The sequence below is a fragment of the Rhamphochromis longiceps genome, linkage group LG6 (assembly GCF_057381845.1).
Source record: "Rhamphochromis longiceps isolate RC_006_pf linkage group LG6, R_longiceps_female_GT1.1, whole genome shotgun sequence".
Taxonomy (NCBI): domain Eukaryota; kingdom Metazoa; phylum Chordata; class Actinopteri; order Cichliformes; family Cichlidae; genus Rhamphochromis; species Rhamphochromis longiceps.
In genome coordinates, this window is record NC_140562.1 from 19,732,119 (window position 1) to 19,751,573 (window position 19,455).

The 19,455-nt window shown below is 41.8% G+C and overlaps 1 protein-coding gene across 8 annotated transcripts in view; it reads left to right on the forward strand.

Moving 5' to 3' along the window:
- The window catches only part of lrba (LPS-responsive vesicle trafficking, beach and anchor containing), a 172,696-nt gene that overhangs the window by 128,677 nt on the left and 24,564 nt on the right, over positions 1-19,455 (forward strand). For all 8 annotated transcript variants that reach the window (XM_085409606.1, XM_085409607.1, XM_085409610.1 and 5 more), the window contains 3 exons: positions 4,262-4,402; positions 5,584-5,703; positions 9,191-9,343. In XM_085409606.1, coding sequence (XP_085265732.1) covers positions 4,262-4,402; positions 5,584-5,703; positions 9,191-9,343 — 414 coding nt within the window. The remainder of the gene's footprint in view (positions 1-4,261; positions 4,403-5,583; positions 5,704-9,190; positions 9,344-19,455) is intronic.

Below are 19,455 nucleotides of genomic sequence, written 5' to 3' on the forward strand. Positions count from 1 at the left end.
TTGAGCCACCATCAACTTGACTTGCTGGCATTTTGCATGTTATGTTCAAAAGGACAATGCAGATTTAGTTTAGTTTTGCAAGAAAATTCTGTAATGGCAGCAATTTTAAATTTATTTATTTATTTAGGGGACAGCAAGCCTAGTATTGCTGTTTCTTTATGCAAGCATTCATTAAAGTCCATCAACTGCCATCAACCATTGGAAATGAAAGGAAGAACAAATATCTGCAGAATATAATCCAGATGCAACGCTATTGTCCTGCACAAATACCACAGTTATGAAACACAAGTGAACCATCTCCTCACACTTTCATTCCTTCACACTTCCCTGTCACATAGATTCAAACATCTTGTCCCTTAGGTTCTCTCCAGTCCTGCTTTCACTTTCAATCTGCTCCTCTGTGTCTCCGTCCTCGGCTTTTATCCCTCCCAGTGTAGTTTTTATCCACTGTAAGCAGCTGCATAATTCTTATGTTTATCCTGCTTGATGTTGCCCAACAGGGTGAAATGTGACAGTTGTATTTGCCCCACCAATACACACACAGGCACAAAAACCACGCAGCCTTCCCGCGTGGTTTCTTAGCTCATTTCTGCTTCCTTCTCTTCTCCTTTGCACTGCCATGGAGTTTGGACAGCTCAGCCTCTGTGCTCAGTCAAGCCTCGCCGCCCCGGGGACTTGAATGAATGGGAGAGTTGGGTAAAAGGAGGAGAAACAGAAAGACGATCAGAAAGCAAAAGAAAGAGGAGGAGAGAGTGTGAGAAAGGGAGAACAACATTATTTCCCATCCCTTTAACCCTTTTTCTTTTTAAAGAACAGAATGGAAGCAGAGAGAGCAAGAAGGAGGGGAGGGAGCAGAGCCAATCTTTATTACATCTGTTTTATTCATGTTGTTGACACGCGTGTGATATTAATGTATGACTACTGGACCGTGCCAGACTGCGGTGTCTGGAAAAAGGCAAAGCAGCTCTGTGCAGCCCTTCAAATCAAACCCCCACCACACGATGTTGCTCCTACAATCATTTGTGCTCCCCGTTTCTTTTCTTTGCAACCTAATATTTGGTGACCTTCAGTTAGTTGTGTGTGTGTGTGTGTGTGTGTGTGTGTGTGTGTGTGTGTGTGTGTCTGCACCATTCAAAACTGTGCTTACTTTCCCATTTTCCCCTCTTTTGTTTGCGCTCTATTGTTTTTCTTTCTTGTCTCCTTCTGTTTTCCTCTCGTGCTCTCTTTCTTCCTCACCCTTCAAATCTCTCTTGTCCCCCTCTAATGTCACGTTGGTGGTTGTCTCTTGTAGAAACAGGTCATCTGCGAAGCCTCCAGTGACATTGAGAAGCCAAATTGCTATGAATGTGTGTGTGTGTTTGTCACACACTGTCATCATTCCCAGCACAACAGAGGCCACACAGAATTTATGTTCCTTGCTACCAGAGCCATTCTGACCCCAGGGACTTTCTTATCATAAACTCTAACCTCAACCTGACATCAAACGCCGACCCCCGAGATAACATTGTAGTCACGATAAGCTCTCGCTTGATCTGACTGCAAGTGTTTTAACACCTCTTTTTTATTCCTCCACCCCTTTTTGCACCCCAGCTCTGCATACTGTCGCACATCTCCCCACAAAAATCCACTTGTTCTTCATAAAGATGCTTTATATAACAAAACCAAACCTAAATTTGACATTTTAACAGATAAAATTCATCTTTGGGGCGATTTTTACAAAAGAAAATTGTTATTTGATCTGTTTGAACTTGAGTGTTCGTACAAGGTGTCCTTACAGCAAAGGCACGCCTTCATCTATTCATAAAAGGCAAAAATATGTAAATAAATAAATCCACTCTTACTGTGCTTTTAATGAAACAAATAATTCAAACAATTGTTAATCTAATATGTACTCTGCATTTACATAGCAAGAAAATAGGACTTACTGAGCATCTTGTGTACCTTTGTGCTATAACGTGCTGCTCACAGACACATGAGCTAATGGTGTATTGATCTCATCGTACTCGCCCCATATGTTTATCCCCCCAGGCCCTCCACACCATTTTCACTGTTTAAATAGGACATTATACATAAACACTCTCTTCAAAAGGCTCTTGTGATTTATGACTCAAAGCCCTACTGATGCTCAAATCGTCGGTGAGCCATTATACTTCATCACCGGTGACCCATTAGTGTTTTAAAAGCAACGTAGCACTAGGTAATGTTCTTATAATAGTTTCTCAGGAAGGTGCTTATTGTTCCTTGAGGGAGTGTTTTTCGCTTGGTATGCCTACATATAAAAAATTACTTTTTAAATATTTGAGTTCCCAAACCTCTGATTATTTGGGTAAGGAGGAGAGTTTAGGCAGGATAACATACATAATATATAATAATAATAATAATGGATTGGATTTATATAGCGCTTTTCTAGGCACCCAAAGCGCTTTACAATGCCACTATTCATTCACTCTCACATTCATACACTGGTGGAGGCAAGCTACAGTTGTAGCCACAGCTGCCCTGGGGCAGACTGACAGAAGCGAGGCTGCCATATCGCGCCATCGGCCCCTCTGGCCAACACCAGTAGGCGCATATATATATATATATATATATATATATATATATATATATATTTTTTTTAAATACATCTCACCATAGCAGTTTTAAAATGTCACTGTTACACCATCTGCAGCTGCCTTCTTGATTTAGAACAGATTAAGACTAATTCAGCATTATTTTCCCCATCTTTACTGAAAACTCTGGCTCAGTTTTCTTCTGTAGTGTACCCTTTAGTTAAAAGTATGTGATCGGTTCATTTGTCTGAGAGCTCATCAGAGTGCTATTCTTTGCCACGACGTATTGGGTCAATCTGTGATGGGGCAGCAGCAGGCGCTCCACCAGCGCACCGCCGGCCGCTCTGCTCTGATGTACGGCACCGTCGCTGCCGCTTTGTTGTAGCTACTGTAAGCTGAGAGCGCTAGCCCCACAGTAATTTACAGCAGTAAACAATGTCGGGCTCGAGCAAACCAACAGCCCCCACGTGCCCTCACACACAATTCTCCCTCTCTCCCTGTCACTGTGGCACTTTCAGTCTTTTCTTTCTTTTTTTTTTTTTATATGCCTCCTCTCCCTTTTCTTTTTTTAATGAGCCGACTGTTATTAGGGCTATAAATCAGGCCAATGGGTGTGATGTATAATTCACTGTGTGTACTCACCCACCCCAGTGGCCCTGAGGAAGCCCACAGTGTATCACTGTCAACATAGATCTGCACAGTGTTGTGGCACAAGGCAATTCGCTGTGTAAATGCACATACGCACAGGAGCACTATTTACAAAATAACCAAAAAAATGCATGCATTGAACAAAAAAAAAAAGCAGCAATAACTGCAGGACCGTGTGCATCACTCCCAGTACACACACAGGTACACAAGCATGCACCATTACACCCACATAAAACAGTAGCCATTGCACAGATCAATATCATAGACCTGCCCTGTATGTGTCTTGCTGTGACATGCACCCTATGATATGAAAGAGATCCAATTGATCCACACCCTACTAGGCCCCCATTCTCAAAAGGGCATCATTCCATTACCATTGATCTGCTGTGTGTGTGTGTGTGTGTGGGGGGGGAGCAAGATGATGGAGTGGTTCGAGGGAATGAGGCACAGCCTGCAGAAGACTAATAAAAATTGAACCAGCCTGAAAGTGATTTCTATAAATGAGTATTTAAATAATAGGCGAGCTGCACAGGGTTATTGGCTTTTTTTTTTTTTTTTTTTAAGAGCAATGGAAAATTAATGCAATTTAACCATTTTTTTTCTGGACTATAAATAGGGCTGGTGACCAGTGTATTAGTTACAGATTAATAAAAGTAAAAATTAAAGGAACCCACAGCCTTGCTATTGATATTCTGAGTAGGCACTCTTTCATTGGAGCACATTAGTTTTCTCTGACAGACTACAGCTGCAGGGGCTCGGTTTCACAGCCTCTAAAAAGCACTCTGTGGGAAAGGATTGATCTGTCTGAAGGAAAACATCATCTAATATTCATTTGAGATAGCACAATGGTTATTAGCTTCATTCGCCTTGCAACTATTATGCAGCAGTGAGTGGTCCCTGTATTCACAGTAAAATTCAGTACTGCCTCCCTGCTTTTGGTTTGTGTTTTTTTTACTTTCACGCATCTATCGTGTCCTAATATCTGTTTTGTCGTATTTATTTATTTTTCAGTTTAGCTGTTTAACATGTTTGACCTATTTTTTGTTTGTTTATATTTATAGCCCATCGGTGCTCTTAACCCCAAGAGGGCAGCGTTCTTTTCAGAACGATATGAGACCTGGGAGGATGATCAGGTGCCGAAGTTCCATTATGGCACCCACTACTCCACCTCGAGCTTCACCCTGATGTGGCTGCTACGTATTGTAAGTGCAGTGCACGTTTGGAGTGTTTAGGAGCATTCGTGACTTTTAATATAAATTCTGGAAAATAATGAAATAATTATGCTTGTGCAAGAATTTCACCTTGCTCTTTAAAAGTGTAGTTAAGCGCAGTATTTAAATTGGATTCTTCTTTTTAATGAACAGTACATTCATGATGTGGAGGTCATGAATGTATTCTTAATTAGACCTAGGATTTTATCAAATTAAGAGTATATGCATGCTAAATATTGCATAGCATGCATGCATGGGGTGATAATAAATGAAAAGCAAAAGCAGTGCACCTAAAGGTCTGACCTTCACCTTGATGCAAATTCTCAAGGTTTTTCTTTTTAATAACAGGTACTGAAATGTGATTTTGTTTGTTTTTGAAGCACATTAGTGGTGTATATTTTGCACTAGAGTGCTCTCTTGTAGTACCTTTGTTGAATGGATGCCATCAATCTTTCCATACTACACTCTGGGGAGAGGGAGGTTACTAAGTTTCTCCAACGTGCAGTTTTCTGCTGTTATTGTCCCAGTAGCTCACTGTCTCTGTAACTCCCAGTAGAGTTACCTCATTGATCTCTGCACATCATTAGCCAGCTTACTCTAAAGCCACTTTACCAGAAGCACTCATTTATAACTCTCGCTTAAAGATCAAACTTAACCTTAAATATGAAATGAAAATGGGTTTGTGTAGTAACTGTGTATTTTGTAAGATTTTACACTGATGTATAAACTACAAGATCAATTTGCTCACTGTCCCACCGTTTAAAAAGATTAAATAAATGAGGCTTGCGTCATTTCAGGCTGGACTTAATTAGCTATTTACAGTATTAGTTTATAGCTGTGGTACAGCACAGTGTGCCTGTGCATCAGAGAGATGGCTATTGATCTGCCCTAACAAGATTATACGTGATTAGAAATGCATCAGCAGCACATGTGCATTGATTTTAGTAGCACACTGGGAATATTGTTGTTTTACTTGTTCATTTTTGGCTTTAAGTTTGTTACAGGGTGTGCAGAAAGGGTCAATTCTAGGTCAAATATATTGACAGAGTGTATTCAAACTGTAGACATGTTGACAACCATGTTTTCATTGCAGAAAAAGCAATTGGGTGGTTTCAGTTATAGGAGTAGACTCCCCAGTTTATATTCTTAACCATAACCTTTATAATTTCCAGGAACCCTTCACCACGTTCTTCCTTAACTTCCAAGGAGGAAAGTTTGACCATGCTGACCGCACCTTCTCCTCAGTATCCAGGGCTTGGAGGAACTGCCAGAGAGACACATCTGATGTTAAGGTACCATTCATACTTATGCATGCTCACAATGGATCTGGGGACAAAAATAATAGAAGTTGGACGATAAAGTCCCGAGCGCTGCAGGAGAATAAATCCAAGTCCAACACACATAAAAAAGAGAGGGTTTCAAAAGAGTAATGTCCAGTCACTACCAATCATTGTCCCTACACAATGATAGCTTCCTGCTCTTCTGATCAAAGCGTTGGTTTAATCCTCATCTGTCCCAGCCGTCTGTCTCAGATTCAGTCAGCTATAACATGGACTTGAATCCCTGCCCACTGGGCCCCCAAACTCTGCTGCGCCGACGGATCTACCCTGAAACGGCACAGGTCATTCTCATACCGAGCGCCTTCGAACCCCCAGCGCACACTTTAACTGCTCTCCTAAAACATTTACAACTACACTCAGACATTCTCTGTCAAAGCTGAGTTTTGCTTGCTCTCCCGGCACTGGGTCACTGGATGGGGGAACAGCAGTGGTGTTGGGGGTTTTGACGCTTGATTGCGTTTACCCCCCTCCCGCATCCCTCTGATAAAACATGTGGATTGTGTTACTGTGTAGCTGGCCAATGCTTGATTGCAAAAGCCCAACAACAGCCTTAGTTTGCTCTCTTAGTCCCAACCTGTCAATGTGGATCAAACTGTGAGAGCTCAACTTCAGATCAAAACAAAGAGGAAATCTGGACGTCGTCAGTTTGTTTCCATGTTCAGCTTGAATTTTTAGCATATTTTGAATGAAAATCTGTCGACTTTATCCAGTTGGATGCACACATTCATGCTCCTTTTTCTGTTTTTGCTCAAAATATGAATGTGTGCAACCAACTGGATGCAGTCCAGTCGCATCCATATTGCTTAATTCCTCTTTTAAGCAGTAGAGGAATTAGGAGTGAGATGTATCAATTCAGTAGGGTAAGTACACCATTTAGCTTTAGTATTGGGACCATTGATGGCAACCCTCTGTCTCTGCCAGAGGGCAAAAAGCCCCTGTGTTTTCATACGCCACTGTTAAAGAAGGGGTGATAATGGGCTACAACACCTAGATTCAATGTGTCTCTAGCCTGGGTGACGCTAGAATGACCTGCCACCCCCAATCCCCTGACCCCTAGCCTCAGCCCACAGGCATCAGAAGGGGGAGACACAAGAGAAGAGGGGTTAGAAGTAGCAACAGTGGAAGTGTAGCTGGAGAGCCCAGAGGCCAAAGCCCCTTCCAGTGACCCATGACAGGACAGGATTGGGGATCAGAGGGGCTGGCCTCTGACCAGGCTGGAGCAAAAGGGCCACTGCACATAATGGTCCATGTAAGGCAGGCTTGAGTGTTGGGGAGTGAAGCCCTCAAGGTTTCGTTGGGGTATGTGCATGCGTGCGTGCACGGGTGCCGCTCTCTCCTGCTCAAATTTACAGCAGGCTGTAGCCGGTGAACCCGGGTGAGCAGGAGGCCTCGTTAAGAAGGTGACCTTTAGTTTTAGGTCAGCTTTTGTGGAGTGAAGAGATTTCAGAAGTGAGGAAGTGCCGTGTTGTTTTAAAGCTGTGTGTTTGCTTGCTCATTTGATTGGATCTTTTCACCCCATTAATGAGAGGGGGAGATATTGTGCAGCTAATTTGATAAGAGGAATGTTATTATTTGCTTGTATTTGTAAAGATCATGTTACATATGCTAAGAATTGAATCTTTTCAAAATGCTTCTTGACTTCCGAGTTTAGTTTTTTGGTTTTTTTTGCTTTGAGTGTTAGCTGTCAGCCAATCGCCACTTAGTTTTGAAGGTAGGCCATTCATTTCTAATGCTAGGTTATTAACATGTTTGTCACCAAATTCCCTTAGAAATGCCCATAATTGATTCTTTATAGTGTTTTCTGTATATGCAGGTGAATGTAGTTATAGATAGTTATAGTTCATATAATTATGTATTTTGTTACACAAAACCTGTCAAGTCTTCATAGAGCACATGGACTGTATATTAAAAATTTGAATTAGGACCAAGTCATCACCCACTGGTTTGTGAAGTCCTGTCTTATTGGCTTGAGATCAGAATTTGCCCATCATCACACTCATCTTACAGCATCTTTTTGGACTCTAATGAGGACTGTAATATGGAAATGATCATCCTGTTTTATTCACTAAGAATATAAATTAGTGATTGAAAGTATAAATGCATGTGTCAACTGTTTACTGCTTTCCCCAGTCAAATAGGATGAAGGGTAATTTTTCCATAGATGCTTTATAATCTGACTTTTTTTGCAACTGCCCCCTGCTGACCATAAGACAGAATGCACTTTAAGGCACTTTGCTTTCCCTTCATTTTTTTCAGTCTATTGGGGAAAAATGCAAAATACCATATATTTCACGCTCCACTTTCCTTTCCTTATTTGCATGACACAGCCAAGAACTGAGCCTTCCCGTGTCCTGATTGTGTCGAAGTTTGTGAGACGTACCCACAACAATAACACAACAGCTAAAGCCTGGGAAGCGTTGTTGATTTATCTACATGTTTTTAAGCTCAAACACAATCTTAATGTTTATACTCACTGTGGCAAGTTCTGCTTTGTTTAGAATGACAAATGGCTAAACATATAGGGTTACATCTCCTGTCATACTTGCATTTCTCTTCACTCTCGTGCAGATTGAAAACATGCTGTGTTGTTTGTGACAGCCAAATAAAATCATCATAGTAAGACGAGAATTTAGCTGACTTTTCTTTGTTGTTGTGGAAGAGAGGGGAAAATCAGAAGTGAACCTTTTTTTTTTTCTTTTCTTAGACACAAAGAATATGATCATTGCATCAGAATAGGGAGAAACCACAGCCGAGTGCACTCAGAGGCTTTTTACAACAGACCAGCGTCATGTAATTTCCACAAATAATTCTGCCATTCAGAAAACAATACAGCAATACTATCTATATACAAAAACAGTGCTGCTTCGTTGTGTTTATTTTCCCTGCTCTTGTTCTTCTTAAAGAGTTACTCAACACTTCAAAAGGGCTTTTTGAGTTGTAACATAATGTGCTTTAATTTGGGGAGGCCGTCCACCTCCCTTAGCCCACAGTTTGACTTGGAGTCTGCAAAACCACACTCATCAAATTTATGCTGATCAAGACTCACAGGACTTTACACTCTTTTTTTGGGGGGGTAAAGCTTCTACTTATTTACTCCCTGACATCTGTAGAAGCACCAGCCCAGTTGCTTTCTTTCCTTTCACACCCACACAGCACTGTTTCACATGTGAGGGCGGTACCTTGATTATTTGAACTGGTTCAGGGCCACCTTTTGTGAGGCACAGACCCAGGGGTGAACATACCCTTTATCTTCTTGGACATCATGTTCAGATCTAGCATTGCCGTTATTCTAAATTTCCATTGGTGATTATGCAGAGCTTTCTACAGCTGCAGCATCATGTCCGATAACTGTTGCAGATTCTCAAACTGCTTTTTTTTCCCCCTTTTCTCCCGATAACCAGTGTGTGTTCATTTATGTGTCTGTGCTTTACCCTTTCAGGAGCTGATCCCAGAGTTCTACTATCTGCCTGAGATGTTTGTTAACGCCAGCAATTACAGCCTGGGAGTGATGGAGGATGGCACTGTAGTCTCTGATGTTGATCTGCCACCTTGGGCCAAAACCCCAGAAGAGTTTGTGCGCATTAATCGACTGGTAAGAAAAGTACACCTGAATGCTGTGTCCCATGTATGATCCAGGTTAAAGCAAGTGTGCATTAAAAATATACTGAAGCCATCATAGAGTCTAGGCAAGAAAAAAAGTTTTTGTGTCGTCATTCATGTATAGCCTTGTTTTCTTTCTTCCTCATATGGCACATGGCGCAGGCCATCTGAGCCCCAAGCTTAGCTGGAAATGCTAATTTAAAGAGACAGTGTTATTTCCTGACCTTCACACAGTTCTTCCTGTTACCTGAGCCTCCCCTCCTCTCACGTGTCCCAACTTTCAGATTGCTTTGCCGGCAAATTGATCCAGCTCTGCCCCATCTAATATCCCCATGCAGCCTCACGGTCCCTCTCTCTGCTCTGTTCATACACATCTGGAACATGCCGGTGTGTGCAACTGCAACTGTGTTTTTGTGCAGAATAATTATGCAGTATCCACTTTCTGATCTCCCTTTCCGGTCCGCCTGGCCAAAGGCAGAAATATTCTGTGTGTATATTCACGTCAGATGTTGTCAGAGTGGCTGCCGTGTTTTCATTATACTCTAGATGTTCTCTTCTGTGCTTTACACAACATGCACACACACTGTTGGGAGACTAAGGTAACACTTTGGATCAGATTTCTCAGCGCTAGAAGATCTAGGAGCCTCAGATGGGGGGTTAACATTTTCTCTTCTGCTTTGCTGAAATTGCTTATCATTTATGCTTTTAGCCCTTTTATCTTTAAAACATTTTAACTTCATGCTGACAGTGAAAGGACAGCTGTCCCCTTACAAATAAAGCTTATTCATAATTTTGTCTGTCTGTCTGCATAAACACAATTACAGAAGAAAACTAAACTGTGGGTTATAACGCAATGTAATCTGGAGCCTAGCGCAGGCCACTTTTCGCTCTCAGTTACATATTTGGGGTAAAAGCAGTGGCAGCTCCATGTGTGATGTGTGCCCACAGTAGTAATGGGTGCTGATGATGCTGGGTGTGCTCTGTGACCTGTGCAGTCTTATGGTGGGGGTCTGTTAGCTAGCCTGCTGATATGACCATGCTGCTATCATTAATCACACACTTCCCTCTTTTTGGCTGTCAGCATGCAGCCCGCTGTGGATGTATTAGAGGGACGCTTGTTGTGGCGGCAGCGTTGCAGGCTGTTGTGCAGTGTTTTATACTCACGGGGAGGAAAAGTTGAGTTTTCATTTGTGCTAAATGAGGATTATATTTGACAGATATTTGGGAAATTGTTATGCATTAAAAAAACAAACAAACAAACAAAAAACAGAACCACTAGTCCAACTGTTTTTTTTTTTAATGGCGTGAAGTTTAAAAAGTTTTGGATTGTTTTTATTTAGTTTCTTAAATTAAAAGGTTCTGTCAGACGTTACTTGCTGTTAAAAGGGAGTTTTTCCTCACCACTGTTGCCTAATGCTTGTTCACAGTGCTGTAGTAGCGCCTTACAAGATACATGCCTTACAACAGCGGTCCCCAACCTTTTTTGCGCCACAGTTGGCAAAGTTTTATGTCCGACAGTATTTTCATGGAGTCGCAGATAAATAAAATAAAGCAAGTACTGGTACGAGGGAAAAAAAAAAAGATTTATTCATAACACATGGGAAAAGATCTAGGGAAACAGAGATAACGATAAAAATGATAAAAAAAATAATGCTAAAAACCAATGAAAACCCTGAAAATCATGAACTTCACACCCTCTCTCACTCGCACGGCCTGGTACCAAATGACTCATGGACCGGTGCCAGTCTGGTCTCCTCTACTTCTTCATTTTTCCCCCTTGCTTCTGTCCTTTGTGCTCCATTTGGCACTGCAGATGCAATTTGGACTCTATTTTGTCTGCAGCCATACTAGTAATGCTGCTTTCAAACTGGTAAAATTTCGCTCTGCTTTTTCTCTCTCTCCTTCTCCAAACTGAGATATTGATCCAACGTACAACCAGCAGGCAGGTGTAGGTGCACAGAAACATAACAAGCTTAGGAAAATAGGTTTCATCCCAGAGGGACTGTGAATAAAAGCTTTGCTATCAAATGTCAGTTTAAGTATAATTTTCTAATTTATTTGGACTGAATCACTTCCTGGAATCTGTTGGTTTCGCTTAAAATAATAAAAAAAAGCTGGGATTGTGAGTGTGGGAGTGCAGTTTGTCTTTGTAGTTTTACCATTTTAAGAGGCCCAGTCGTATGCTACAGATCACATAGAAACAGCACCAAGGTTCAGGGAGGGATGTGTGGGTGGACAGGTCTCTGGTCATGACAGATAGCTGGCATTAGAGGGTGTCAGCTGGCAACTGTGGTACTGTTGGGAAAGAGATGAGCGTGGTAGAGAGGAGAGAGGAAGAGTGAAGGAGTTAATGGGCTGTTTGGCTCTCTTTAGCTTGTCTGCTGCTAATGGCTTTGCAACACAGGGATAGACAGCAGGAGAGAACACGCAAACACACGCAAATGCACACTCGCTTACAAACACACACAGGCCTGCTGTCTCCACTCTGGTTATGAGCCTTAGATGATTAACAGCTAATTAGGGCCCAATCTGGAAAGGCCATTAAAAGCCTCTCTCAGTAAAGGATTGTGCTGCTCCGCAAATCGGCAGCTTGTTTTTGTTGTTCAGAGTTTCATGGTTGGTTGGGGGGGTAAAAAAAAAAAAAAGATGATATAAGCCTACCATCAAACTGTAGCCGGGTTCATAATGCTTTCCTTTAGAAGTGTCATAAGTTATCGCTAATGTTTAGCAGGAAGTGTGTTGCATGGCAACAGATTAACTGCAAGTTTATGCCTAGACAGTTTATTGTTCAACAAATGTCTTACACAACACTGAAGGCTCCACTTGAAAACCACAGGTCTGAAGAATAGTTGGATTTTTGGGGGAGGAGGCGGAGCAGCACCTCCGCGGCTTAAGGGAAGTGCCTACACAGTATACTTAAATGCTTTCTTGTAAAGGCACACTCCCTTTTTCGTGGTCCATCACACATCCACACATGCATCCCTGTGGAGACACAGGGGTCTTGAGGCAGCATGCCACGGAGATCAGGGGCTGCTTGTTGTTTTTACCAGGGGGTCGAAGGAGAGGTTAAGAACTTGATCCCTCCTCCACCAGATAACTACATTTCTCTGGGCACTGTCAGCCGCGCTGACATTCCACTATGTACGACCATACCTCGCTTTTCAGGCCTGCTAACCATTAGAGCGATAGCAGGTGATCTTGTGTGCATGCTCGTGTAAATTTGACTGTTATTTGTCTCCATATCAGTGTTTACCTTTGCTGTCATGGCTCCAAGTTTCACTGGAGCTACTGAGATGGGGCGGGCTAAACCACAGTCTGTTAGAGCAGCCATCTGCTGTGGGTATATCGTGATGCTAGACTGAGCTAAACACTGCTGTTTTTTTATTTTATTGTGCATAGATCAATGTTAAACTAATATACGAATGCAGACAGAGATTGGTGTTGGATGAAATCTTTATAATCACCAATCAGCTTGTGCCTAAAATGTAATATGGTTACAATCACAATAATAGTTTCATTATTAAAAAAAAGTGAAGCTGTCTAATCAGACATATTTAACTCCATGGTTGCCATTACATGCACTTGCCGAGGCTTCTTGTTACTTTTTTCTCGTGTTGCCATTTAACCAAACTCTCCAGTGCTTATTTGCTGCTCCCTGCTTCAGCTGTTTGGCTTCTTTCACTCATCTGTGCTCTTGCTGCGCTGCTGACAGACCTGCAAACCTCACACATGGGAGAGACGGGCATGCTTTACTTTTGGCCTTTTCCGTCTTATAAAGTGTCAACTCGCTCAAAGGAGTGACAGAGGCATCAGCTATACTGGCCTCACAGAAAGAGGGAGCCTTTCGTCTTTGTGAATGGGAAAAGGCAGCTGAGTGATTGGTCAGAAGCAATGCCACAGAGAATGCTGGCCACAAGAAGACACTGTGGGTGTTGGATGCCAAAGAACCTTGTGTAACTCATCAAAGACGACCATTATGCCTCCCATTGATTTACTTACTCTATGCAGAAACTCTGAAACTGTCATGTTGTTGAATTTCTGTGCACGGTTTATTCCTGTGCTATAATATAAGAAACTACTCGGATTTTCAGTGTGACTGTGATGTCACTACAACGCATTATGTACTATATGCTGCTTTAGATCTCAAGGAACACTTTGCAAGCTTTGCTAAAGAGTAGCTTCTATAGCCACAAGTTGTAATTATATGACCCTAGCACATTAGAGTGCTCAGGGCACTGAAACACATGCTATCAATCATTCATGCAAAACACATAATCATCATTTCAGTGCAAACTTGCTAAACTGAAAACATCTGAAGTCAAGAGGCTTCTCTCTGCATTGCCAGGCAGAATAGTGCATTATTCCTGTAATGTTGGATTATTATGACCTAAGTCATCCTCACATGCCGCACACATTAGTCTGCGGCTGCTAGTATACATCTTAGCTCTCTTGAATTATAAATGTTTGCTGATGTCTGAGAGTAACGTCTGGAGCTTAGCTCTGTTGCTAACCAGTTGCACATATAGTGTGTGTATATGGTCCAGTCAGATTGTGCTAACAAGCTTTGAGTGACTCTGTTATCCATTACTGAAGAGTTTATCAGTGATGTCTTTGCTTTTATTTTAAGACCTTTGTTCCCATGTCAGTGCATTTAAAAGCTCCAGCATTTAGACTCAGGTAGATGAACCTCTACAAGCACTGGATAACTCTAGCTTTGCTTCTGTTGCAGTTAAAATGAAAATATTGATATAATCATAATTATGATGTTTGCAGTGGACAGTGATGTGAGTGTGTTTCATACTTTGTCATTCGGCCATACAGCTGTTATTGTGATGTCATCACAGTAATCCTGCCCGCAGAGGTACATCTACATGGCTGCTAAAAGACAAATGTCATATTTATTTGAGACATATCACCTTTACCCCCCCAAGCCTTGCACTCTCAACTTGTTTGAAATCTGAAGTTTGTCAGCTTTATGTGCTGACAGCCATTAACACTTTGCAAAAAACTATGCAATCAAGAAACCCGTTATTCAGCAGGCATGTTATTACATTAAGACATGAAAATCTTATACATAAGATTTTTTTTTTAAGTTGACAACATAGTTTGAAAGACTTGGATAAAGATTTTAGGAAGTTTACTGTAAAGCGTGATTTGTGTAGGAACTATCCGAAATGTAAGCGAGTAGACTCAGAAGACAAAAATGTGTCTTGCATTTTTTCCCACAAGTCACACAGCCAGACATGATCGCTCCCCAGCTCAGACCACCAGCTACACAAAGTCAAAGATCACGACTGTTTACATTCACCTCTCATCCGTACTGCACTCTCTGATCAGACACCCGCTGGGACTCGCATAATGCCGTTCCCACCAGCCTCCACATCTTATTCTCACAGTAACCCCACAGGAACCCATGCATGAGCTGAGGTAAACCACTGCAGCGACCAGCCACTAACCACTAAGAAATACTTGTGCACTTGTGAATGACTGAGTGAGTGAAAACCTTAACGTCGTCTATCCCAGAGTGGCCCCCGGTAATAGAAGACAGTTTGCCATGTTAGCCTAGTGCTAATCTATTCCCCTGGCGTCTCCACTGAAAGCCTTGTTGCTGGATGGGAACTAGCACGTGGGGTAGAGGGAGGTTATCTGGCTAATATCAGGCAGCGCTCACTGAAGGGGTATTGTCATGCATAAGGGCAGACATGTTTACTGTGTGCTCGGTGTTTTACGAGCTGTCCCCCCTTCTTCTTCGCCTCCCTCTCTTGCCTGCTCATCTCCCCCTCCCCTCGTTTATCCTCCCTTTCGATGACGTAATGGCGGACCCGATGAGAGCCTGAGAAATGGGATGATCCACTCCTGCTGACATACTCACTCACTAATGTTGTCTTTCTCCCTTTCCTGCACTCCTCCATGCTTTCATTTTACTTCTGCCAAAGTGTACTGAGGCACTTTTTTTGCAGCATTATTCTGTGCTGCATCTCAGACTCCTGAATATCCGTGTTTGTAATCCTGGCTTTATTTAAAGAAACACTTGTACTTATTCGTTTGAGTTGGGGCAAAGGGTGTGTTTCTTGGAGCATGAACGCAGATAAATTCTTTAAGACGTTTTTGTCATACTTATATTATCCATACGAGAAGGAAATAGCCATACAGCTGTTGTATAGGTTCCCAGGAAATGCCGTGTAAACATTCAAAGACCCCAGAAGATGACTGACATATTCAAAAACAAAGGCTTGCATGAATAAAATTGTGTGATGGAAATTGGATGCAATCTTATTTTAGGGTGTTTTTTTTAGGACACTTTGTTAGAATTTAGCGCAAAGCAGGGATGCTTTGCTGTATACTCTTGTTCTTGTGGTATTTTCTGAGTGTTTATTTAGTTTTGTAACGGTATATTTCTGAAAATGAAGCAAAATGTGTCACATTGAATTCATGCATATTCCTTCTACATTTCATGAGCATAGTCCATGGGTTTCCTTGAGGATGTATTTATGGTTTGGAGCTGCTAGTCACATACATACGCAGACAGTCTCGCACTAACAAGCTGCAGCTCCACATAACCCCACACCCTAATAACCTCTGCTTGAAGGCTAACTACACTCAAGCTGATCAGTTGAGCCATTCATCCTAATCATCTCCAATCTGTGCTGAGAAGCCTCCACACCTCCACACAGTCCTGCAGCCAACTCTGTAATCATCTGAGACAATAATGCCTCTCTCAACAGCTATCCAAATATTCTTTCATCCAGAAGCAGAAGCCCTCTTCAGCGTTTCTGTGTGTAATCAGCTCTTACTGTTGACTTAGCTTTTGCTCACTTGATCCCATTGCGTTGTGGCACCGGTGAAGTATTTGCTAGCTTGTTAGGCTTTTGGAGTGGAGGTGGACAGATGGTTATGTCCTTCGCAGGTGCTTGTGAACAGTGTTTAAGATTTAGCTTCTCTTGGTTCTTGCCAGTTGTAGTAGTAATAATAATAATAATGATAATAATGTTAGCAGTTGTTTTAATAACAATTGTAATAATAATGTATTTTTTTAAGGCATCATTGTTTAGTTTGCATTTTTACAGTCATGCATGAACTTAAATCTAAATGGATGCAGACACCACAGTTTTATTGTTATCTAACTTGGATTCAGTGCCACCCAATCAGTAGTGTTTACTCCATTGTCTGGGCTGTAAGTTGGATCAAATCCACCATGATGTGTTTGTTTTGTGGCGACTTTCCCAATCACTACTCATTCTGCTTCTTTTCACCCCTTAACATGATATTCTTGCTTTTTAAGTGGTCGGGAGATAATGAGAAGGATGGGAGGAGAGAGCAGCCGAGAATTAGGGTTAGAGTTTCAGGTTCCACTTGCCGACGAGTGCCTCCTCCACTGAACCATATCCAGAACTCTCACAGTTGCGACCTGTCTAATTAGCTGAGCCGGAAAGGAGGTGGGGTTTTGGACTGAAGTAACACACGCGGCCCATCTGGGTTTTTCTTGGTGTGTGTGAATATGAGAATAAAGGAAATGGTTCGTTAGCTGCATGGCTGCTTTAAGGATCTCATTCCTTACGTCATACGCCCCCCTTGCCTTTCTATGTTGGGGGCCCCCTCTCTTCTAGCTGTTTACAGGCTTCCTCTGCGTGCTTCACAATGACAATTAGCTTCTCATTTTCTGCAAGCTAATAAGCCCTTTAATCAGAGTGCTTGTCAACCTCAGGGCAAGGAAACTCCAGAGGAATTGATCCTTAGGATCAAATGACTGGTAGAGGAAAAGAACGGGGTAAGTGGGAGAACAAATAGAAGGGAGGGAGAAGGAAATCAGGCTGCTGAACTTGGAGAAGGAAAAGAGAATCAAAAAGTGAGATAATAAAGCTGTACTAAGGTAAAACTACTAGACCAGTTTCCATTAGAGATGTCGTCTAAAATATAAATTTGATGGGCGGATTTATGATTTGATTTAATAAAATGCCCAAAAAGAATATGACTAAACAAAACTTGGTCCCGACTACCGATTCAGTGTCCTTGGATCATCATTTTTAAACGTGAAAACACGATGTTTGACTGTCAAGCGTACTGAATGTGGTTTTCAGGATGTTTTTAATCAGCTTGTTCTGAAACAGTCATTTTAATGTATCCAAATCTGACAAGTGTTTGTTTTATACATCCGTAATCAATACGAATGAAAACAGTCTGCCGCTGACAACGGCTCTGCACACAACATGTGCCTTTAATTACACACCCACACCATCGGCGACACACGCACGTGCAACATACACTTGCATCACCGTTGGCATGCAAATGAGCGCATTGATTTGTTAAGTGATGTTTTAACATCCTTACGGACAGCTCTCCATAAGTCCTTAAAAGGGTTTTTAAGGACCAGTGAGGCAAGGAGGAAAGCGTTCACTGTCACCTCGTTAAGACTGAAGTGAAATCCAGCTCAATCCAGACCATAAAGCTAACCGCAAACCACTGCGAGGCACAGAACCTTCACAGATAGGCCCAGTGTAAACCTGTAGTATGGACACGCAGTTTTCCTTTTAAGCAGAGCAAAGATAATCACTACAAGAGGTCCCACATGAGGTTAAAATAAAGATAATAAATTTCCCACCTGCGAGCAGAAAAAGCTTTTCAAGATGAGGCTGTGGGCCGGTTACTGACTCGAGATCAGACGCTCACAGTTTTGCTTCTCAGGACTCAAAGCAACCCCAGTTTAATGTCCACCAGCTGGTTAATTGCAATCACTTGGTGTTTCTTGTCTGATGTCTTAAATTAGGATTGTATGTCTTTAAATCCTCAGTCTAGAGTACAGGTCCCTCTAAAGAGTAACATATTGACAGACATGTAGTCAAACTGTCATTCTTTTTGAGCGTTTTGGGTTTTCTTTCTAAACTTAAAGTCTACACTCCAGCTACAGATGTTTCACAAAGGAAGGGATTAAAGTAACCCGAGCCTTGCACGCAGACGAGACTTGTTCATTATGATACATTTTCATTGGAATCCACATCACAGCGCGGCATGCTGGAACACAAGCAAAATAAGCATGCAGTTCACAAAGACTATATAATTATATGCATTTGAATACATGGCGGCTTTGATGGGGAAAAATGATTTGGGTAAATGTATCATTCTTCTCCTTAGGAGAATATTCCAAATTATTGTTGCTGTTGGAAACAAATCAGAGCACACAACAAAAGGGACCCCCTTGCCCCCACCCCACCCTCCCCTGTGCTTCGAAGGTGTACTTTGTCAAATCTGTAACAATAGGAATGTGGGATTCCAGTTACTTCTACCCCCTTCTAGCATTTACATAAAGGCATGCTAAATTATTCATTAATTATCAGAGAGTCCCTTGTGGATGGGGATGACACACACACTGGCTGCTAATTGGCCCATCAATAATCCTGCCTGGTTCTCCTAAAGTGGCACCAGATCCCACCTCAGGAATCTACTATCTGCCTCAACCTTCTGCTCAACTGTTTCCACAGTGTGGCACCACATGTGGAAACGTCTCCACAGCTGCTCACATGACACATTGTTAATGAGTTATCAGAACATGCCTAATTTCTGTACTTCACTTAGGTTTCTTTGATGGATTATAAATATGTTCCTTAGGTGTAATCTTCTTGTTATAAATCGAAATTAGGTTTATTGAGTACCTGCATAGTATTGTGTGGTATTTTCTGAGTATATAATTTTATTATTGTGAAAAGGCAAATGGGAAAAAATTGTATTTACTCTGTTGCTTCCCCTCCTCCCATCCGAAAATGTGAATAAATGAGTCACCAATATGACATTTTGAAAAAGGTTAACTGAAGTAGCTGGCAGTAGTTGTCATTGTTAAATGTGACACAGTTAAGCAATGTCAGTGATGGGGACTTCTCGATCTCAGAGTGTAAGTTTTTATAGGAAGAGCAAGAAAACCAAAACAAAATAAAGCACTGGGCTCATGTCAATCATAGTGTCGCCTAATGCAGTGGTGTGCCTCGCAGATTGAATGTTAAGGATGATGTCACTGACTGGTTTCTAGAGTTTAAAGGTTTAGCATTTGTGTTTTTGGCAGATGTGAATCTGATCTGAATTTGTGAATTTGATTTGTTGCAACTGAATTCAATA